The sequence below is a fragment of the Podarcis tiliguerta genome (assembly GCF_965153285.1).
Source record: "Podarcis tiliguerta genome assembly, chromosome: 11".
NCBI lineage: Eukaryota > Metazoa > Chordata > Lepidosauria > Squamata > Lacertidae > Podarcis > Podarcis tiliguerta.
Genome location: NC_139544.1, coordinates 16,776,103 through 16,800,128, shown reverse-complemented (window position 1 = coordinate 16,800,128; position 24,026 = coordinate 16,776,103). Strand labels below are relative to the sequence as shown.

At 44.9% G+C, this 24,026-nt stretch overlaps 1 protein-coding gene across 5 annotated transcripts in view; it reads right to left on the bottom strand.

Moving 5' to 3' along the window:
* Positions 1-8,917: 8,917 nt before the first annotated feature.
* Positions 8,918-24,026, bottom strand: part of ZNF608 (zinc finger protein 608) — a gene marked incomplete at its 3' end in the record, with an annotated part of 122,009 nt that continues 106,900 nt past the window's right edge. For 3 of the 5 annotated variants that reach the window (XM_083403641.1, XM_083403640.1, XM_083403643.1), the window contains 7 exons: positions 21,061-21,148; positions 17,851-20,278; positions 15,841-16,258; positions 15,161-15,333; positions 13,166-13,319; positions 10,928-11,009; positions 8,918-9,930 (listed from right to left, as the gene is read on the bottom strand). In XM_083403641.1, the coding sequence (XP_083259767.1) occupies positions 9,924-9,930; positions 10,928-11,009; positions 13,166-13,319; positions 15,161-15,333; positions 15,841-16,258; positions 17,851-20,278; positions 21,061-21,148 (3,350 nt within the window). Of the gene's footprint in view, positions 9,931-10,923; positions 11,010-12,436; positions 12,796-12,898; positions 13,320-15,160; positions 15,334-15,840; positions 16,259-17,850; positions 20,279-21,060; positions 21,149-24,026 lie in introns of those variants that run through there. The other 2 variants (XM_083403642.1, XR_014503039.1) reach the window with 2 other exon arrangements.

The window sequence follows — 24,026 nt, the reverse complement described above, 5'->3', positions numbered from 1 at the left end:
GGAGGTTATGTAATCCGTGTTTTTATTATGGAACAGCAATAAATCTAATGAGCACGGCTGGTATTTGGGGAGGAAAGGATCAGCAAAACAATAACACAAACCTTCATCAATGACTTGCAATTCCCACCAACACACACACCAACACACACACACACACAGCTGTATCTGGCAGGAGTTGACATGATATATCCTGATTTAGTTTCTGGGAGTCCTTGCTGCTCAGCACCTCTATAAGCAGGCCGCTCATTTAAGTCCTGGAAGATGACAGCGGGGGAATTACTGGAGATGGCTGGAGAGCGCCTTCTGAGAGGCAGAAATGGCACAGAGGTGAGCAATCTTGTATGTCAGTAGGAATTGGCTGCCTAATTCCCATTTATGCCTTTGACAATCTCCCCTGTAACGCTGGCTTCAGTTTCTGGACTTAGCCGCGCTTTGCTGTCATTCAGTTCTCAACGTGTTGTTACAGCGGGGGCTTTGAAAGCTTTAAAATGCAGGTTGGGTGGAAAGTTCACACAAGTGAAGCCTTAACTACCGCTTTGTAAAACACAGCCTTGGGGAATATAAGCATGGACTCCGGCTGATTGTTTTGTTTTTTTCCCCCAGCACACGAAAAAAGAATAGTGGACTTGCGTTGCATGATGGAAGAAAAGAGACCCCGGGAGCCTCCCTGGAGTTCATTGGAACATTAGATTATTCACTTTCCCAACTAATCAATAATTGTTATAATTAAAATTGATAGCTGCAAATAACATGACCAAGGGCCTGCGCCAGAATACTGATTGTGCATTTGGCTTGGGAAGATAGGTGGGAGCAGGGAACACTTATTTTCCAATTTGCTTTTAGCTGGGTGCAAATTGCTTTAGCTGTATCCAGCTGATTTAGACCTTGCCTGGAGGTACACGAGATTAATTGGGAGCCACACTTTCATTGCTTATAGAATAGACTCTGTAATTGGTGAGATTTGTTAGTGCCAGTTATAAAATAACCGGAGAGCCCAGATTTCAGTTTGTCCTCTTATTATTCTTTCCAGGAGGGAGGAGGGAGAGAGAACAATTAGAACCTTTCAAACAATTGAAATTGCTTTTAATTCTTCATGTAAAACTGGCAGCGTGACTGTGGTCAATATTTCATGCAAGCAAACATTAGTGTGAGTACAGTATCGATTCTCCCACTCCTTGCCCCCAATGGAAAAGCGTCCTTGTCTACCCAACGCATGAGAGAAGAGGGGATGGCTCTGCTGAAACCATTGTGTTGTAACTGCAGCGTTTCCCTCCCTTTTTATATAGGGGTTGTTCAGCAAAGGGCAAATTCATTGAATCATAGAATCATAGAATCATAGAGTTGGAAGAGACCACAAGGGCCATCGAGTCCAACCCACTGCCAAGCAGGAAACACCATCAGAGCACTCCTGGCATATGGTTGTCAAGCCTCTGCTTAATGACCTCCAAAGAAGGAGACTCCACCACACTCCTTGGCAGCAAATTCCACTGTCGAACAGCTCTTACTGTCAGGAAGTTCTTCCTAATGTTTAGGTGGAATCTTCTTTCTTGTAGTTTGGATCCATTGCTCCGTGTCCGCTTCTCTGGAGCAGCAGAAAACAACCTTTCTCCCTCCTCTATATGACATCCTTTTATATATTTGAACATGGCTATCATATCACCCCTTAACCTCCTCTTCTCCAGGCTAAACATGCCCAGCTCCCTTAGCCGTTCCTCATAAGGCATCGTTTCCAGGCCTTTGACCATTTTGGCTGCCCTCCTCTGGACACGTTCCAGTTTGTCAGTGTCCTTCTTGAACTGTGGTGCCCAGAACTGGACACAGTACTCCAGGTGAGGTCTGACCAGAGGTCTGCCTGAAGCTTATAAGCACAAGCACAACATCCAGAAAACCAGGTTCTACCTTGTATGGGCGAGGACTTTTCAGGGTGATTAATCTGTGCACACTCAATTGGGTTTTATCTTTTGCACAATAGTGCTGCAAGTCATAGTTGTGAGATATGGCTCCACATACTGCCTGGGGAGGTGAGAGATTGCTCTAAAGCAGAATTTCCCAATGTGTAGGGTTGCCATATTTCAAGAAGTAAAAATCTGGATACAAAGAAGTTGGGAAATCGGCCAAAGATAGTTGTTGAGCTTTGGGAAAGTTTCAAAAACCCAGACACTTTGCCACTTTCCCCAAATCGCCTCCCCCCCAGACACTAATTCCATCATTGGAATCCCAGACATGTCCTGGAAATTGCAGACGTATGGCAACCCTACCCATGTGGCTCCCTCTGGATGGTTTTGGACTACAACCCATGCCAGCCCCAGCCAACTGGTAGGATACCAGGGATCCAATACATGCATCAATCTACTCGGATCTTTACTTTGTTCTTGAGTGTAAGAGATATCTAATATACAAAGTTGTGTCTGTTGTTTGATAGATTTTATTCATTCTTTGTTATATAAGGGGGTACGTTTCCGAGCACAATTCAAAGTGTTGGTGCTGACCTTTAAAGCCCTAAACGGCCTTGGCCCAGTATACCTGAAGGAGCATCTCCACTTCCATCGTTCAACCCAGACACTGAGGTCCAGCTCCGAGGGCCTTCTGGCGGTTCCCTCACCGCAAGAAGTGAGGTTACAGGGAACCAGGCAGAGCGCCTTCTCAGTAGTGGTGCCCACCTTGTGGAACACCCTCCCATGAGATGTCAAGGAAATAAACAACTATCTGACTTTTAGAAGACATCTGAAGGCAACCCTGTATCAGGAAGTTTTTAATGTTTGATGTCTTATCATGTTTTTCATATTCTGTTGGGAGCTGCCTAGAGTGGCTAGGAGACCCAGCCAGATGGGCAGAGTATAAGTAATTTTTTATTATTATTATTATTATTATTATTATTATTATTATTATTATTACATCCAACCTATAGAGCATTTTGAGGGGATACATGGAGTTGCAGGGGGAGGAGCAATAAGAAAAATCTCCTCTGTGTTCTGTGAGCAGAATTCTACACATAGATACTCTTGATCCAACCCACCATAAATAAACTAAATAGGATCTGGAAAAACCTGCAAAAGCCTTAATTATATAGCACTGGGAAGCAGCTCATGGCACATTTCCAAATGGCTGTGGGGAGCTTCCTGAAGAGTGGAAAGGACAGTTCCAGGGTGGAAATGGTAAGTGTTATGAATCATTTCAGAGGTCAGTTCCTTTTGTTGTGGAAAGCCTTGTTTAAAGGAGCATATCTTCCATTTTGTAGTATATGAAGATTTTTTTCTATAAATACAAAAAAGGTTGAGCCTTTTTACTTAAAAACTGCATTTCCCCAATTACGGTAGTTCGAGTGTGAGTAAAATGCAATGTCCTTTTATTTAGAAAAGCTTTTACAGATGTTTGTTACATTCTGGTTGGCTGAAAATAAATCGTTTATTTCCTCGTCTGCACACATAATGGTATGCTGTCTATTTGTGTTGTGTAAATTTCGAATGGTTGCGATTTGCATTTTATCATTTTTAAAACCTTCAGATAAGTATGGAACATCATCATACCTGCATCCCAGCCACAGAAATTCTACCTGAGGGGAATACCGTATTTTTTGCTCTATAAGACGCACCAGACCACAAGACGCACCTAGTTTTTGGAGGAGGAAAACAAGAAAAAAAATATTCTGAATCTCAGAAGCCAGAACAGCAAGAGGGATTGCTGCGCAGTGAAAGCAGCAATCCCTCTTGCTGTTCTGGCTTCTGGGATAGCTGTGCAGCCTGCATTCGCTCCATAAGACGCACACACATTTCCCCTTACTTTTTAGGAGGGAAAACTGAGTCTTATAGAGCAAAAAATACCGTATATCTGGATCCCCCAAAACAAATGAATCACTGCACATTTATCACAAAAAACAATTCCTTTGGAAAAGTGCTCAAAAAAAGTGGCCTACGGACCACTGAGCAAATTCCACGAGCTTCATTCAGGTGGCTTCCCTTGTATCTGTAAAGAGCACCTACAATTTGAATTCAATTCAGATTATAATACAATAAAACACAATCTATGAGAAACAAAGGAAGCCATCAACATAGAAGTAAAACCACACAGCATCTAGCATAGTGTGTATATCACTATTGCTACAAGAGGTAAAGGTAAAGGGACCCTGACCGTTAGGTCCAGTCGCAGACGACTCGGGGGTTGTGGCACTCATCTTGCTTTACTGGCTGAGGGAGCCAGCATACAGCTTCCAGGTCATGTGGCCAGCATGACTAAACCGCTTCTGATGAACCAGAGCAGTGCACGGAAACGCTGTTTATCTTCCCGCCGGAGCGGTACCTATTTATCTATTTGCACTTTGACGTGCTTTCGAAATGCTAGGTTGGCAGGAGCAGGGACTGAGCAACGGGAGCTCACCCCATGGCAGGGATTTGAACCACCAACCTTCTGATCGACAAGCCCTAGGCTCTGTGGTTTAGACCACAGCGCCACCCTCATCCCCACAGCACCACATCTAGCACAGTGTGGATATCACTATTGCTACAAGAGGTAGAAAAAACATTAAGTGGTTTGCCAGGACCCTCAGCAATTTTCAAGTGGTCCATGGGACGTGGGAAAGTTTAGGGACCCACTGCACCAGAAAAACTGCCAGCTCACACATACTGAGAATCAGTGTGAACCCGTCTCTCTCTGCTTCTCCCTTTATGAGTGTTACTGGGAGCACTCAAGTTAAATGCAACATTAAGTACAAAAGAAAGCTCATTGTCTGCGAGACAATGCAATCAGAGCATATTTTATGCTATACGGAGCTCAAAGGAGGACACAGCAAATGGTCCCCCTATATGCTTGTCACAAAGGCAATTTTGTACAGAACTCTGCAGTTGCAATAACACTACAAAATAATGTATGTGTTGTGCCTAAAATGTTGCACATTATTGCCCTGTATTCTGCATTTACTGGAGATTTCAGTTTTTTGTTCATTGTGCGCTTTTCTTGCACACTTTCCCATGGGTCAGTTTTGAAAGTTGCATGCATTCCAAGGCCCGTTTATTCACTTCAATGGCAAACACAGCTGGCACACACAAATGCAAATTTCACAAATGCATATTGCAGTATAGAGACTGCTGTGTAGAGGCTGGCACTGATTTGGTGTACTAAGCACTCAAGTGAGCAGACGCGCTGTCCGGAAAAAGCCAATTTACAAAGCAGGATGTTGCACAAGCCGATTTTTCAATAGCAACGCACTGGAAAAATGCAGGGTGTGGAGTATCTTGCCTTTATGAAAGAGCCAGACCTGATCCTTCAACAAGATAACGTAACAAGTGTTGCCATTAAAGTTCAGCAACCAGATGTCTGCATCTTGATGGCAGGGATGGAGAGCTAGCCCATCAGAAGAACATAAAACATTTGAACAGAACATAAACTCTAATGAACTGAAACACACCTGGGGCACAAAACCATCCCCTCCCACATGCAACAGGATCACAAATAGTCAGGGTCTTGGAGAACATCAGCCTGCTGGGAAAAGGACATATCTCTTGCTCCTAGGTCGAGATATTAAAGGCAGACCCTCCAAGTGTCCCAATATCCCAGGGACAGGGCCGGATTGACAGAAGCCATCCCACTTTGTCTTAAAAAGGTAAAGGGACCCCTGCCTGTACGGGCCAGTCTTGACAGACTCTAGGGTTGTGCGCCCATCTCACTCAAGAGGCCGGGGGCCAGCGCTGTCTGGAGACACTTCCGGGTCACGTGGCCAGCGTGACAAGCTGCATCTGGCGAGCCAGAGCCGCACACGGAAACGCCGTTTACCTTCCCGCTAGTAAGCGGTCCCTATTTATCTACTTGCACCCGAAGGTTCTTTCGAACTGCTAGGTTGGCAGGCGCTGGGACCGAACGACGGGAGCGCACCCCGCCGTGGGGATTCGAACCGCCAACCTTTCGATTGGCAAGCCTTAGGCGCTGAGGCTTTTACCCACATCCCTTCACTTTGCCTTAGGACTTCCCTATTTTCATCAGAGAAGTGTTGGAGGGTATGGTAGGACATCCCTATTCTCTCTGGAGAAATGTTGGAGGTCCTGTATACCTGAAGGAGCATCTCCACCCCCATCGTTCAGCCCGGACACTGGTTAACGCCCTTCAACTCTATGGTTTTGATCCAAAATGGCCTCCTTGCAGTTGCTTTTCATGGGGCAATACATTCACACGCCACTGATGCAACACTGAATAAAGGAAGCAACTGACTGCTACATAGGGCCATGTTCCCCCGCCCTCAAGTCTTTTTCTGGTATCCTTATTCACTTTGCTTTCTTCATAGATACATTTCAGCTGAAATTGCTGCTCCATTATCTTTTCACGGACAAATTCTGTAGCATTATATTCCACGTAATAAATAAGCTCTACTATACTAACCAAAAGCTCAAAGAACAGCAATCATATAATTAAGGGAGAATGCTATAGAAATTCAAAAGGCCTTTGGAGAGACGCTGAAAGAAGTTCATAGGAATCCACTGAAAGAAAACTGCGTTCTGCGTCAAATGGTTCATTGCCCAGCAATAAAAGCTGCTTCTCAAAGTGTCCGTGCAACTTTTGGGGATATGTGTTGAAATTTAAAAGCATTCCAGGTAACAGAATAGCAAGTTGCAAACACCTGGCTTGATGCTTTAGGCATGACCAAGGTTTGGAACACAAGCAATGGCCTCCTCCTTGAACAACGGGCCAGCAAACCATAGCAGTTCCTTTTGAAAGTCCCCTTTGTTTTGACAATGCAGAACTACTTTGCATGGGGAAAGGCTGCTTGAGAGATTCAACACCCAGAGTCCCCTTGGGATACGCAAAACCAGCGACAAAGTTCTTTGGTTCACTGCACGCGTTATGTACTTCAGCTGATGCTACTTGGCTTATGCAACCAGGGGCAGGCTCAATAACTCAACACTCAGTTGGGAATGGCTGCCGCTGCAAAGCTAGACTGTTACCTGCCATTTTTATCAGTACAATAGAGCCTCGGTTTTCGAACATAATCCGTTCTGGAAGACCGTTCAAACCAAGGAGCAATGGGCGGTCAGCAAAATCCATTGAGAAAATTGAAAAACACGCAGCTATTCGACTTCTGAGGTGTATTCGAAAACAGAAGCAATTATGTCCAGTTTTTCGGCGTTCGTTTTCCGAAACCTTTGGCTTCTGAGACACTCGGAAACCGAGGTTCCACTGTACTGGGAGAGTGTGGGGACTGACCAGATAAGAGTTGGTGGTTGTTTCACAGATGAAAACTCTCATTGCTCTTTCCCAGACATGATATGGAAGATCAACGATCCTCCTCTTTGTTTTGGAAACTTAAAAGCAGCAGGTGGGATTGGATCAGAACGGTATCGCTGGTGGAATTATTTAACTCATCTTTCCCTCCATACCATTTTTAAAGCAAAATATTCCCTCCCGAACTGCTATTAGACCTTCTGGGAGTGGGGGAATGAGAAGTATTGAACAGGCTTAAGTAAACAAATGGCAGAATGGGAAAAACTAATAATAGCTGTATTCCCCCCCCCCCCCGAGTCACATAAGTGAATGAAGTCTGGAGGCAGAAGACCCCTCCTGTAAGTGGATTATCCCAGTCAAATTCAAGGCAGATCCATTCAGGGGTTTCCACGCAAGGAACTTTTGCCTTTTTGTTCTAAAGTCTCTGCTTTTTATCTTCTGCCAGATACATACTGCAGGCAAGAGACCTTCTGAGGGGATGAAACCGGAAAAAGTTCAGATGAGGTGCAGCAGTTCTCCTCGCAAGGTATTTAGGGGTGGAAAAACAGAAATCACACCTCTTCCCCTCCAGTTTTTTCCCCCCTTTGGGGGAGGGGAGGGGGCAATCTGTTTGAAAACGGGGGACATGAAGAAGGTGTTCCTGAGTAACAAATCTGCAAAAGCTTAGGCAAGTAGATCTAGGAGCTATCACGTCAGGTGAATTTTAAAAGTGGATAAAAACCTGTTTTTTCTTGCTACCCGCCCCCCTTCCTGGAGTACCATCTTTGAAGGAAAAAACAGAGGGATATGGCCATGTCATGGAGCATCTGTCATGGAGGCACTGGATTAGACGACTTTTGGGGTCCTTTTGCTTCTCTGATTCTATCTGTTTGATATCTTTTTGTGGAAATAAGGCAATAGAGCTACATGGAAGATTGGGGATGCCCTGATCTGCCTCAACAAGCTTCATTATGTGATCCAATTTAGGACAGTGAGGATCACCCCCCATCATCTCAGGGTACATATAGCTGATGCACATTTTTGTAGAAACCACCATCTTATTTTTGGGTGGACTAATCCGTTTCTAAATTGGGGAGGAAAAAGACTACCCAAGTCTGACATTAGTGTGGTGCCAGGTTTCAAAGAATCCTAGTAGCTCTTAGCTCCCCCCTCCAGAATTACTGTTCCCAAGCTCTAAGCTAAGGAGCCAAATGTGATAGTCAGGCCAGTGGGGGCCATCTCCCCTCCCTCACCCAGGGCTTTCTTCAGCCAGAACTCAGTTCCGGCACATCTCAGATGGGCACCATTGTCATTATAAGAGAACAAGGGAGGCTTTCATGGTGAGTTCTGGCACCTCTTTTTCTAGAAAGAGTGCAATTGAAATGCCCTTTCTCAAATCTCAGTCAAGAGTTCAATATGTGAACATTAGAAGGAGCCCTTAAACCATGGGTAAGCAAACTAAGGCCCGGGGGCTGGATCCGGCCCAATCACCTTCTCAATCCGGCCCACAGACAGTTCGGGAATCAGCGTGTTTTTATATGAGTAGAATGTGTCCTTTTATTTAAAATGCATCTCTGGGTTATTTGTGGGGCATAGAAATTTGTTCACCCCCCCCCCAAATATAGTCCGGCCCCCCACAAGGTCTGAGGGACAGTGGATTGGCCCCCTGCTGAAAAAGTTTGCTGAACCCTGGCGTAAGCTCAAGGATCTGTAAATCAACGATGCGACACCAGAAAGTACAAAAACAGCATTTTTTTTTTAATTCTGATTGCCAAATTATTTAAGGCAGGTATAAAAATGAAAGCATTCAATATACATTTTACATAAAATAAACTAGATTACAGCATAAAACAAGTAACCAGGCAATGGCATTAAAGTCTCTCTTCTAAAACGGGATAATTGTAAACATTAAAAAAAAGACTGCAGGACTATTCAAGTAATAGAACAATCACAGACGTCTTCTGGTATGCAGGCTATTGGGTTATTTGCCATTCAAGATTATAAAAAGGACATTTCATTATTCACAGGTGCTCATTATTTCCCCATTTAAAATCCTGTACATTATGTACAACACAGTTTTTGTGGTACTGGCAACCCCATGCCTTCCGAATGTATATTCTTCACAATACACAATTACAATGAGACAGTTAATACAGTAACATTTTACACTGATGCATCTTAATAGGAGATACCAAATAGACATCTAAATTGTACCAAAGTGTCGTCGTCGTCGTCGTCACAGTTAACCTCTACTGAGGGTTGTGGGCAATATTAGAAGGGTATGCAAGGTTCAGGCACACAGATACGCAACGTTAGTTATTTACAATTAAAAAAGCCAAAGGAAGGAAAAGAAGAAACAAACAACCTTTTGTGGTTAACGTTTTCCAAACAAGACAATACACTTCTTTTCATTTACTTTGTGGTTTACAACTTAGCAGCAGGCTCTCTGTGTGAGCCTGATTACCGATACAAAAAGTAAAGAATATATTTATATATATATATATATTTATATATATATTTATATTTATATAAGCATATATATATAAAAAAACAGAAGTCTAAATACAGCAACATTTGTTACTCTGTGATAAAAATCTGCAATTTACAAAAATGAAATGACTGGTTTTTGCCTGCCATTAAGGCATTTCAAATTAACACCATGGAACTGATGTCTGTAATAAAGCGCTTTTTCTTCTTCATGTGATCCAGTCACATGACGATGCACGTTTCCAAAATTATCATTCTCTGAAAAAGAAAAGAAAGGCAGGGATTATTTCAGAACAACGCAGTCTCATTAATTCATGTCAACAATCTCAGTAAACGAGAGCGGGGGAGGGCCGCGAATTATCTTATAGCAGCACTGGATAGTCTGGGTCATTAAAAGCTGCACCGAATTAACTTGCATTTAATTATATATAAGGTTTCCATTTCCTTTGAAAGGTTGAAAAGTAATCCTATTTAAAAGCAGATAAATAATTTACAAAGAAATGCACGTCACATGCTATGAGAAAGCGCTGCTATTCGTTTTCTACTAACACATGGCTTCTTACAAATATCAAAAGACATCAGAAAGAGATGCACATTTGGTTAAAAGAGGGTGCACACACAAGCACACACAAATAGTCTGCAAATTCTAAATGACTTGCTTTGACATGATGGGCAATATACCATATTGGTCCAAATATAAGCTGATCCCTTAAAATTGGGTTACAGGCTGAAAATCGCTGCGGTTGGTAGAATTTTAACTCTGAGCCAATTTAAGCCTTTGATCTTGCAAGCCCGCAAAAGTTACCGTACAATTGCTCAAATCGCAAATCGCTATTCAATTGCTACAATCGCAAATTGGCAATAGAACATTTTTTTGCTCCGTTTTGCCGTTTGTCTGTTCCAGCAGCGGTATCGTAAAGGCCATTTGTGTAAGGTTGCGAATTTAAGTCGCGCGTTTAACTTCTCACGGTCGGAATTTGGGGGGGAAAGTGCGGCTTGTATTCGGGCCAATGCGGTATGTATACATATTTCAAGGGAACATGGTCTGGTTCAGCGATCAATTATCTACGCGCCGGAATCAGCTCCACGTAAAACGTTATCGTGAGTAGAGTAACGCTGCTATTAACCAAAGAAAGCACCTGCCCATTAAGAAGTCTATGTAGACCTCCACCCTCAAAACACCGTGGTTCGCTTCCCCTCCTCCCTATTAAGATGTCTGTTACGCGTATAATTTCGAGGTTTACAGGATATTTACCTCCGTTGTGCAGGAAACATACCAGATGCAGAAGCTTGAGCCGCGACCTGCTGAGTGGCGACAAGGGCAGCAGAGGTCAGCCCTGGAGGAAAAGGTGAAAACAGTGTATCTCAATGGATGGATCTCCTCCACTGGTTTTAACAAGACATGAAATCACAACAGCCCCGCCGTACTCTGTGCAGAAGCCATACATAATAATTGCAGGCAAGCAGAAGGAGGAAAACCTGCCTGCCTCCTTTAGCCAGCATGCCTTCTTCCGATTCCACCTAATAGGCATTTTGTAAGGGGAAGAAGGCATTCCACCTTATTGTATTCTTTTCCAAGTGCCGCACTGCATGGTGCTAAATGGCTTGTATGAATTCCTGAATAGGAAGCTCAGTAGAAATAATAGGCACCGGGAAACAACAAGAATCAAAAGTCACAGTGAGTTGCGGCGACGGCGTGGTAGCTACTCAGAACATAATACTTTCATAATAGCTATCATTTTAACGTTTTTCCTTTTGAATGCACATAATGTATCCCATAAGGCGTACGGAGCCACTGAATTGCATTTTGAAACAGTCAGGACTTCCAAGAAAGAAAGGAACTGCGAAGGCGCCAAGTGAACATAATGAATTAATGCCATTTGTGCTGCAAACACGACAGTGGCTCTTTTCTGCATAGGGGAAGAATCTCCTTTTAATATTGCTAGACGACAGGGGCAGCAGGGGGGAAAAAAGCTCGCTTGTGTAGCTTACTGTGAACCCATCTGCGGCTCCATTAACAGGGAGTCGAGGACTTCTCTAAATAAACACAGTCCTAATTTGGGAGCTGGGAGAATGTTAAGACTGCTATGTCCTTTTCTAATGCGCAAGCATTCCAAAAGCAGACTTCAGTGGTACAGTATTTGCTTTGTATGCAGAAGCTCCTAGGTTCAATCTTTGGTATCTCTATGTGCATTAAAAATCTTCACTCTGTATCACACTCTTTAAATCGCTTACACAAGGTAATTGGCAGTAAATGCCCCCCTCCCCAAGCAAAACAAAACATCCTTTGGCTATCTCTTCTCAGTTTAATGTAAGTTCATGCTAAAATCTGAAGTACCCATAATAGGTAACCTTGTACATCAGGGAAGCTGACAATTTTTTTCAAATAGTCATGCAAAAAATAAATAAATAAGGAAATTTAATTTGCAAGATTATATCCCTCTCTGTAAAGGTAAAGGTACCCCTGACCATTAGGTCCAGTCATGGACGACTCTGGGGTTGTGGCACTCATCTTGCTCTATAGGCTGAGGGAGCTGGCGCTTGTCCAGACAGCTTCCAGGTCATGTGGCCAGCATGACCAAGCTGCTTCTGGCAAACCACAGCAGTGAACGGAAACACCTTCCCGCCACAGTGGTACCTATTTATCTACTTGCACTTGATGTGCTTTCGAACTGCCAGGTGGACAGAAGCTGGGACCAAACAATGGGAGCTCACCCCGTTGCGGGGATCTGAACCGCCAACCTTCTGATCGGCAAGTCCTAGGCTCTGTGGTTTAGACCACAGCGCCACCCGCGTCCATCCCTCTCCATAGACATTTCTTATTCCTAAAAGCATGGGAAAATGTTGCACTTCCATGTATTGCTAAACCATGGTTTACTGTTATGATGACGAGTGCCAGAGAGCCTTGCTGTTGTGTATTGCCCCCCCTCCCCTTGGTTCAGCTTTGGGGAGGCATTCAGAAAACTTTTCTTCCATTTTAGTCCAGTTGCTGCTTCTCCATATATCTAAACCTGGACAAACTGTAGTCAGATTTAACTACAATCAATGGAAACAAACCAACTTGCACACCATGGGGGACGGAAGCTTGCTTTCATTAACCAGTCTAGATCAGGGTTTCCTAAACTTGGGTCTTCAGCAGCTATGGGACTACAACTCCCATCATCCTTAGCTGTCAGGACCAGTGTTCAGGGGTGATGGGAATTGTAGTTCAAAATCAGCTGGAGACCCAAGTTTGGAAAACCCTGGTAGATGAACCAAATTTTAAAGCTCAAACATAATCTTTAGAATAGAAGCTTCTTAATCTCCTCTTTGCAGTTACACTGGAGGTGGAGAGGGGGACTTTCAGCTTCTGATCTCCTTGCAGTGCACAGTAGGAAAGGGGCTGGAGTGTGGATTGTTGCCATAATACTACACTGTGGTTTAGTGCTACGTGTGAACCAAGTCAGTCAAGTTCAGCCACTTTAATGATTCCAAACAGGAAGACGCAGCTCACCTTGAAACGGGTCGTATTGACCAGGAATTAGTGGGTAGCCCATTCCGACATGGGTGTGGTGATGGGTATGAAGATGCCGTTGACTAAAAGGGGAATGTCGATCTCGCTCCCTCTCTGCTTCCCTTTCGCGCTCAGATGTAGATTTTTCTACAGGCTGGAAAGAAAAAGGCACCCAAACAATAAGCGCTTCGCTTGCGGATGCAGAAGATCACATTCTGATGGTTTGCGGGATTCTCTCTGACTCAGCCTGTATCTACATTTCAGCAGATTTCATTTCTCACTAGGCACACTGCTGCCTCCGTTGGTCTGGGAGGCTTTTAAAAAACTGCTTTAATTGAAGGTTAGGGTAAATGGCTTTTGTTTCCGCAATTACAATGCGGCCTGACTTATTTAAAAACACACAATTGTTTTACGCTTGGATAGGGAAACTGAAAAAAAAAAATGTTTGGAAGAGAATCCCTTCTGGTATGCGCATGTATGTTCTAGTTAGCTTAAACTCTATGCTGTACCTTGGGAAGGGTAAGTAAAATAATTACCCAGTTCATACAGAAACAATATAGAATTTAAAATTAAGCTCCCTGCCTTTATCTTATTATTAGTTGCAAAATAAGAAGTTACTGTTATAATGCAACATATAGGGTCTGGGCTGCACATTAACCCCAGAGTTAAAAAAACAAACTATGGTTTAATTTGAATGTGCTTCAGTGCACGTTGCTGATAAAGTTATTGTTGTGCTCCTTCCCCGTTCCTGACATGCCAATAGGTAATAAGCCAGACTCTGGCTTGTTGTGCTGGCTGAATCTGGATTTGTTTCTCTCTGAACAAACCAGCTGTCTTAGCTTATTGGAGCAAACAACTCTTAACCTCAGGTCTGACTGTTGTGACAAGGCAGATTCTGGCTTTTTTTCTTGGTGGTGTAACAACAGCAGCGATGAGGGAGGAGCACAGCAAGGACTTTTTAGCAGGGTACACCAGCATAGGATTATAGAGTTGGAAGGGACCCTGAGGATCATCTAGTCCATGGGTAGGCAGACTGAGGCCCGGGGGCTGGATCTGGCCCAATCACCTTCTAAATCCGGCCCGCGGCCGGTCCGGGAATCAGCGTGTTTTTACATGAGTAGAATGTGTCCTTTTATTTAAAATGCATTTCTGGGTTATTTGTGGGACCTGCCTGGCGTTTTTACATGTGCAGAATGTGCTTTTATTTAAAACACATCTCTGGGGCATAGGAATTCCTTCATTTCCCCCCTCCAAAATATAGTCCAGCCCCCCACAAGGTCTGAGGGACAGTGGACCGGCCCCCTGCTGAAAAAGTTTGCTGATCCCTGATCTAGTCCAACCCCCAACAATGCAGAAATATGCAGCTGTCCCATTCGGAGGTCGAACCTGCAACCTTGGCGTTATCGGCACCACATTCCAACCAACTGAGCTATCCAGGCTTGTTATAGTTTGTTTTTAACGATGTGCGAACTGGGCCCTGGAGCCAACTATCCGTACATCTGAATTTCTACCCAAATCAGTGCACTTTGGGCTACAAAGATGCTTTGCAGAAAACCAGATGATCCATAGCCATCATTTTTTTTATTTATAGCAGGAAGTGGCTTAGAAGCATATTTTGGCTTTAAGCAGTATATAACTAAATAAAACAAAATAAAAAATGGTTTCCCGTTTGCACGGCTATGGTATAATTGACCGTCAAGGAGGCATCCAACGTCCATGGACATTGTCTCATGCACTTTATTTTATGATACTGCGCATGCATACTGGGAACCATGGGCTTCAGCAATGTTTCTAGTAGGGGTTCTGAAGGGGCAGGCTTTGGGGGTCATATAGAAAGACCCGGTGGGCTTAACAAATAAGGTGCTGGAATTAGTACATATAGAACCCTGCTGAAATCCCAGTCCTGTTTCAGAAATATACCACCGGTGTGTCCTCTCCTATCCCCAAACCCTGACCATCCCCAAGGTGTACAAATCATAACAAGAGCTGTCTTACAGCAGGAGACTTGCTGCGATACTGGTTGGCGTGTTGCTGAAGCAAATCCAGTGCTTTCGATTCAGTGGTAGATTTTACACCGATAGTAGGGCTGGTATTGACTTTTTCCACCTCTTCTCTTCCGGACATCTTTCCATAAACAGGATAATGAAATCCCGGCGACAGATAGGCCCCTGCAGATAAATAATAAATGCCATATCACGTTACTGTTTACATTTGGGGGCAGGCCACTCCAAACGCATCCAATTCAGATTACCAAAGTTGTACCCGTGCGCTTTGATCTCCCGCCCCGCCCCAGCTAATTCAGCCTAATGAACGGGAGGTTATAAAGTGGGTTGAGCTTAGAGCCATTTCAAACATTTATGGGTCCCTCTTAAGTGAAAGGAATAGGAACTATAATGATTCTGACAGTAAGTGCTTAGGATATTTTTATAGGCAATAAACTATCTGTCAGTGTAATGGCCGCAGCCGAATGACACGGGATGTGGAAACTGTTATCTGGGAATGTTGACAGTTCATAAAAAAGTAACAGCTTGTGTTAAATCTATTTCGCTCCTAGAACTTTGCAAAACAAATGTCATCTGTGAAGCTTCTAATTCTCCTTCGCTGCTAACAGGCACTGTCAAAATAGATAAAGCTACGGCCCAGTTAATGTCTGTCTAGCAGCATTCAGTACACACCTGGGTAGCTGTGCATGAGAACGGGAGACACAGCGCGGTACGCAGGGTGATTTGGATCATACATCTGGGGGTAAGGGTAAGCGTGCAAGTACTGTATGTACGACTGGTGCTGAGTCATTGGAGAGGAAACCGCCACTCTGGCGCCCCGGGATTCCTTCCAATTCACAGGAGTCTTTCGATCATCATTTTTGATCTTGTTCTCCTCCAGTGATTGGGAATCGGAACGCTTGATCTCCTTAGGCTCCTCTTTAATGCTGTTTAATGAGACAGGAATGCTGGAGAAGGAGGCTTCCTTGTTAGGTGTCTTTCTGGGGCTATCTTCTTTTAACTTTTTTTCACGTTCCAGCTCCTCCGCTTTCTGCTGATCAAGATATTTTGGCTGATATACATAATGGTGCCACGTTCTCGTGTCTGGGTCCTGATACGGGCAGGGGAGGAAAAAAAGGTGCACCATTTATATTGTTAAAGAGGAATCTTCACAGCCACATTAAACTACAAAATGGGGGGCAACAGCAACAGAGAAAATGGGAAACTGGCCACAACCCTGAGAGCTGCTTTAGGCCTTTATTTCCCTGAACAGCAGACCCTCAACCATGCCACTTACTGCTTTTGAGATCCCCGTAAGTCACAAAAGCAGTTTGTTGTGCAGGGCAGGGCAGCACTTTTTGAGAAACCAAAGTCCTACCTGCCGTAGCGATAAAACATTTTGAGAATTTTTGAAGCTAACAGGGGGAAATATAGAAAAAAACTGAAATATATTCAACAATAAATCAAACACTGCTGTAACACTTGAAATGCATTACAGTGGTTCTCGAAATTAATCTGTTCGATTCCCGAAAACCAAGGCGTGGCTTCCGATTGGCTGCAGGAGCTTCCTGCACTCAAGCGGAAGCCACGTCGGACATTCGGCTTCCGAAAAACGTTCGCGAACCGGAACACTCACTTCCGGGTTTGCGGTGTTCGGGAACTGATTTGTCTGGGATCCAAGCCGTTTGAGTACCAAGGTACCACTGTATATGGTACTTGGCAGATACAACTGTATAGTTTGGTATTTTTAAGACATTCATTAATATAATATAATTTGATCCAAGCAATACTTGCAAAGATACCCCATGTTAGAGACTGAGCTGCAAGCCACCGCTCCCTACATAAGACAAAGATAAAGGTAAAGGTACCCCTGACCTTTCGGTCCAGTCGCAGACGACTCTGGGGTTGCGTGCTCATCTTGCTCTACAGGCCGAGGGAGTCGGCGTTTGTCCACAGACAGCTTCCGGGTCATGTGGCCAGCATGACTAAGCTGCTTCTGGCAAACCAGAGCAGCGGACGGAAACACCGTTTACCTTCCCACCAGAGTGGTACCTATTTATCTACTTGCACTTTGACGTGCTTTCGAACTGCTAGCTGGGCAGAAGCTGGGACTGAACAACGGGAGCTCACTCTGTCGCAGGGATTCGAATTGCCGACCTACTGATCGGCAAGTCTTAGGCTCTGTGGTTTAGGCCACAGCGCCACCTGTGTCCCCAAGACAAGGATACCCTTAAGGAAAAGCCAACGCATTCTTTTATTTTTATTTTTTAAAAAGGAAGACAACATTTACACAAATGAGCTTCCACAGTAAGTCTCAGTTTCTGCCAGTTGGGAAAAGAAAGTTTAAAATAAAGTCGACCCTGAAATAAATACAACAACATCCCTTATACTGTAATGTAAGTAAGGAGCAACGACACATCTGGATGCTCATTTATCTTCAACAGTATTTCATCATTACCTTCGCTAACCTGGAGTCTTCCATACATTCTGGACTACAACTCCAATAGGAGCCAACTCCTAGGGACAGAGGTCCCTTCGCCCCCATAAAATACATGCAAAGCAAGAAGGAAGACCCACGATCACAAATGGCCCCCTCCCGGTAAGCATGCACAGGGCTGCGGCCTAAACTGATGCCAAAACCCTTTTCACCACCAATTATTAACGGTCTAGGCTTGCCATCGTTTGCATTTCAAAAAGGCTCACCTGTTTAAACCTTGTAGTGGGATCTACTCCAGTCTGTTTCATAGAATCCATAACAGATTTCATTTCCACCGCCTCCTTTATAAGCTGGTGATTTTCCATTTGCTTTGCTTTGAAGCTATCCGACTGAATCTGTTGCTGATGATTGGGAAGAAGCTGCAATTTGCTTGTCTCCTCCGTTTTATTAGGGACCAATGACCCTATTTTAGAGTTATTTTTACTGGCCTCGGGCGTCGGCGGCGCTTTGGAGATAGTAGCGGAGGGGATGGTTTTCAGCTTATCGTCTTTCCCCAGGTCTTTTAGGGGGAGTTCGTTTTTCCTTTCACACTCTCTCCCAGCAGTTTGCGCCATTTTCTGCTCCGCCAGTCTCTGGTCCTCGTAATATTTCTCGTACTGCTGCCTGTAAGCTGGGTTCGAAGCCATCAAGGACTTTTGGTCCATGTACAGCCCATAGGCATACTGGCCGTAGTAAAGTGACTGGGCAAGTGCAGGATGCCTCTGAGTTATGACCGACTGGTGCTGAGGTTGTAAATTAGTGGGACTGGCTTCGCTTTTCTTGCACTCAGCCGGCTCGGCCTTCTCTTTCTTGTCAGCCTCTTCCTCCGCCTCCTTCTTGATCTTCATTCCCGGTGCGTTATTGCCGTTCCCAGCCGCAGGGGCGCCGACCTGCCCGGAGTGCATGTAACTCGGAGAATAGTACGGATCATAACCGTGGTAATAGGGAGAATGGGGCTCTTTCACTTGGGGTGGCTGCACCGGGGCGGAAGAATGCCCTTTGACAACGCTGTCCTTGTTAGAAATAATATCCGAAGGGGAGCTGGCCTTGGACCTCATCCCCTCCGACCGGCTGTCGGAACCACCATCGTCGGCCGCGTCCGAGATATCGGAGTAAGCCGGGCTGTTGGTTTTAGCAGCGGCGCCCTCTGCCCCGTTCTGCGTCAGCACATGCAGCGGCGCGATGGACGACTGTCCGTTCACCAAAGTGCTGCATTCCATCCTGGAGGCACTGCCTATCGACGGGCTGGGGGCGTTGTCTGTGAAGGTGTAAACCTTATCCGCTTCGGCCTTAATGCTGGCCATCCTGCTCTCTTGGGACTCCGACAGCCCGTTCGCCAGCACCTCATTCTTGCTGAGATGCTCCTTTAAAAAATGCCCGGCGATCTCTTTCCCGGGCCCCTTGGCGTCCTCCAACTTCCCCAGCTTCAGCTCCATTTTGGGGCTCAGGCTCTCCTTGCTCTCTTTGTCCTTCAGCTTCCTCTTCTCCTTCTTCTTCTTGTCCTTGAGTAACGTGAGGGCCGGGTTGACGGTGCTCGGCTCCCCCATGATGGTGGGCTTTGGTTGAATAGGTTTCAGCGGAGGGCTCTTTGGTGTCGCCTGCACAACAGTCGTCGTCAGCGAGGGCAATCCTGGCATCGTGCCAGTAGTGGTGGTTGTAAAGGCTGCCGTCGGTATAGCTATTAACTGAGGCGGGGTTGGAGCTGGGGCTGGGGCAATGGGCCGGGCCGTTTTCAGCTTTGACAGGTTCTTCTCGACTTTGCAGTTGCTGCCTTTCTTGCCTTTTTCTTTCTCTCCCCCATTCTTCTTGTCTATTAGCCCTTCAGCCTCCAGTTTGGGCATCTCGGCCGCCAAACTGCCGTCTGCCACCGAGCAGTTCTCCAACGTCACGGTCATGTTGGAAATGACCGGCAGGCTGTTGAGTTCGCTGTTCAAGCCCCTCTTTTTGCCAGAGTTCTTGCCGTTGCTCGCCTGCTCCCTTTTCCCCTTGGGCGTCCCGGGGGTGCTGAGGGGGCAGGGAGAGGCGGGTGCTTTCAGCTGATCAAAATGAGAGAAACTTGTGCTTGGCTCGTTGCATTCCAGTGCCACGTTGCTGAGCGCCTCCTCGCAGTCGGAGATTTTGTCTTCACTGTCAGGCTCAAATTCCAGTTTGTTTTCCGGGTCCAAGTGTGCGTGAGCCTGGTGGTACCTCAACCCATTGATGTGCTTGTATTTTTTGTTGCAGTTGGGATGGGGGCAATCAATCAAAACCGGAGAAGAGCAGCCTTGGTCCAAAAAAGCAGTCTCTGGCTTGCCCTGGGGAGTGGTTGGAGTGCTTCTAGAATTGGTACGGACACGCTTCCCAGATTTATTGTCCTCTGAGCTGGAGTTCAAATCCAGCTCCATGGGTGGCTTATTTTTCCTTTTATTGGTGGACAAGGGGCTGACTTTGACATCCTCTATGGCACAATTTGGGGGTGTCCTGCGGCCACTCGAATTAAGGCTGCCCCGTCTTCCTTTTCCATTGGCACCACCTCTGTTCTTGCCCTGCAGTCCCCTGGACTCTGTGAAGCTAACATCTGCCCCCGGTGCAGTCGCCGCGGCGGCGGACCGCGCTCGCTTCCCCCGGCCCCGGCCTCCTCGCATTTCCAGGTCGCTTGTTGGCGATTCACAAAACCTGCGTAAATAAAACGAGATGTCAGAATTGAACGGGCACGAGAGGGAAGGTTAAAACAGACTCATACCATCGTAAACAATGGACTACTAAGAGCATATCAAATCAGCATGCAGGCCAAAAAGAAACACCCTTAGTAGTCCTTAGAAAGAAAATAAATCTTAATGAAATTATCTTTAAAAGATAGAAAGAGGAACAAGCTGTGCATGTCTGGGGGGTGATTTTAATTATGTACATTTATACCCTGCTTCTTGGCCAGAAAAAGAGCAAGCCCCATTAACAATAAAACAAGACTAAAATGCAAAAAGCACAATGAAATCAAGAAACAAATAACCAGTCAGAACAATGTAATGGAGCATAAAAAGTCAAGCTCTAATAAAAGTTAGGTGTCCTAAGGGGGGGCGTGTGCATTGCAGGGGGTTGTCCTAGATTACCTTTGCAATCCCTCGCAACCATATAACTCTCTGAACAGCAAGCAAGGCAGTGGAGAAGGCCCTCTTGCTGGTTGCCACCCAAGACATCCCAGAAGGTAGAGTACCTACACCAGGCCCTCTCCTACAGTTCTTAAGGCGCAAGAGGAAGTCCTTTAGTATTATCCTTGTTTCGATGCCAGAATAACAGTTTCCCCTCGATACCTACATTCTACTGTGCCTAACAGAGAATTTGTGTTTCTTGTGCATGGTTTCAGTTACACGGAATTGTTTTTTAATTAATCCCTGCCCAGTTTTCATGCCAGATATTGGAGGGGAAAGCAGAGAAAAACCAGATTCAGCGTGTCTCCTTACCTAGGAGGAGCCCAGTCGTGTTTTGTGCAATCAAGCAGCGTTCCAACGTATGTTTTATTCCGCCATGTAACATTTACTACTAGGACACCTGTGGACGAGAGAGAGAAACAAAAATGATCACAGTCAGAACAACATCTTTTTGAACCTTGCTTAAAAATGGGGAACGGGGTGGGGTGGGCAGAGAGCAGCATTTCTTATTTGATTTGAAAGGCTGCGGTTTACAAGCTTCCCCCCCCTTTTTTTTATTTCAGTGACCTCCAATTAAAACCCACAGGAGTGTCTCTGTGTGTGCATGTGCGTGCAAAAGGCTCAGAAAGAGAATAATCAAGATACAGCTGCGAGGAGGAAATGGTTTTTGCTACGTCCCGCTGTAAAAAGGCAACAGTCACCTCTTAATTTTGCTATTATTGCACATAATTGCTTTTGTTTGGCTTTCAGCTTGCATAAATGGAGCGCCAGTAACTAGTGCTTGGAGCAGGAGGTGGCTGGTGAAGAATCTGCTTTGTCTTCAAAAAATACAATGTTGACTTTATTTATTTGAAATAACACACTACAATGTAGCATTAAATACAGACAAGCTCTATGTATTATTTAGAAGCTGATACTGGGCGCCCTTCATTCATCTTAACCACAATCTAAACACAATCACCCCCCCCCCCAAAAAAAAGAACATATGGGGGTGTTTTTTAAACGTTGTGCCTTTCTAAAGCTTCATATGTTCTTTTTATAGGGAAAAGACACAAACTGAAAATCTGAGGGCTAATAAATCCTCTTCTGCAGTCATTAAGCAGAAAAGGGGGAGGGACTGGGTTTTTCTCCAGCACCGATCACACAAATAAAGACGATTTACAAGAACTGTGATAGTGAGCAATGACACCATTAATTCATTAGACATGGTACAGACGTACACATAACAGTCATTTCTGTTTTCGGAGCATTAAAACCCGTGATCAAAAAAGCCTGAAGCAACGATACCATTTAGCTGCAAAGAAATTCTTTCTAAATATTTAACACCAATTGCCAAGTCTGAATGAGCTTTTTCACCCCCCTCACAATACACCTTTGTGTCTCCTAGCTCCAATTCCGGCTTTTTTTTAACTGGTGAAATAATAAGCAAATAAATAAATAATGAAACTGCGCCTCGTGTTTCCAGCTTGTCGGCTCACTTTACGTCACCAGTGCGATTTCTAATTTTGCATTCAACCTTTCCCCAGACTCCTACACCAATGTAAAGAAAACATGTAACCTGCAACTTATTTCCTCAGGGCCCTTTTAACAGCAGGAAAGTATTTTGAAATGCTATTAGCTAAAGTACTAGGGAAGAAGGGATTTCCTTTAAGCACTTCCAACAGCGTATCAAGGAGGGGGGAAAAGATGGTTCCCTGCATGGTTTTAGCTTGTTATTGTTAAACAACGGCAGAGTGTACAAATTCTGACTTCAGTCTATTTAAAAAAATAGGAAAAGCCTAACTCCAGATCCATAAGATAAAATCCTTTGCTAAGGTATGACTAACAGCAATTAAAATTAAATGTGTTTCTGTGCTTTGAGGGTTTTTTTCTTTTTGTGCTTTTAGTAAATTTCACAGCTGGGAAAACACATTTCATCCCTACCACTCCCCCCCCTTTTAAAAGCACCCGATAAAACTATGAGAAAAAAAGTGGTCTGTTTTTCTCATCATTTGCTCTCTAGGGCACCGCGTGGGGTGTCAGAGACCTTTCCAACTGCTTAAAATTCTCCAGCATGTCATCTATATTTACAGCACTGGAATATATTTGTATTGCCAGAAGGTTAGCGCTTTTTCAGCTTCAGATGCAATAGGCTGAATCACTTTGTTCCCGAAGTCTCTGATGTAGCACAAATGTATAATTAAAATTGCTTGAAAGGGAAACATGAAAGAAACAACAAGCCCTCCATTCTTGGAGTAATAAAATTAAAAACAGGAAAAGTCTGCACAGACACTTAACATTTGTCTGCAGTGAAAGGCTTTTGTTATTGCCTTCCCCTAAGGGCTTCATATTTCCAGCAAACGCCGGCTCTGGATTGGCCGGCCCGCACTGGGAACGCTGCCGCCTGATTGGCTGGGCTGAGCACTGCAGCACAGGCCACAAAAAAGCGAGATTCAAAGGGAAATAGTGATGTAACACGAGAGTCCTTGCAAGGAGCAGCAGGGCGAGGGGGATGGGAAGGGAAGGGAGAGAGAGAGAGAGAGCCAGGAATAAGCTGAGCGGCTTTGATTCCTGCTTCTGTACTCATGCTCTGGTTTGTTTGCTCTAACTAGGCTTGTCAACATGATGAAAGGTTGCTGCCTGCTAAACTGCTCTGCGTCCATATACACAAGCAAATGAAGAGAGCATGCAAGCTGCTCTTCAGATCACACAAGGAGAAAGCCAAAAATAAGGGCACTTGCAAAATGGAGCAAGAAGGCATTACGCTGGGCGCTGATGTAAACAAAACCTGCTCCTTTTCCCTTATGGGGTATCCAAGAGCCCGTATAGAGTCCTTAAGTGGGTTCCCTATTGGTAGCAACAGCAATTGGTAGCAGCTAGCAGGCCTCATCTTTATTCAACTGTTGCAACAGGGTCCTCACTCAGCACACGCAGGAGGGAGGAGGAACCCAGAACCACGGTGTGCAAGCCCTTATATAGACTTTGGAAATTGCCCCCCTTGTAGCTCAAGGTAAAGGTAAAGGTAAAGGGACCCCTGACCATTAGGTCCAGTTGTGGACGACTCTGGGGTTGCTGCACTCATCTTGCTTTATTGGCTGAGGGAGCTGACGTACAGCTTCCGGGTCATGTGGCCAGAATGACTAAGCCGCTTCTGGCAAACCAGAGCAATGCATGGAAACGCCGTTTACTTCCCGCCGGAGCGGTACCTATTTATCAACTTGCACTTCGTGCTTTTGAACTGCTAGGTTGGCATGAGCAGGGATCAAACAACAGGAGCTCACCCCGTCATGGGGATTCGA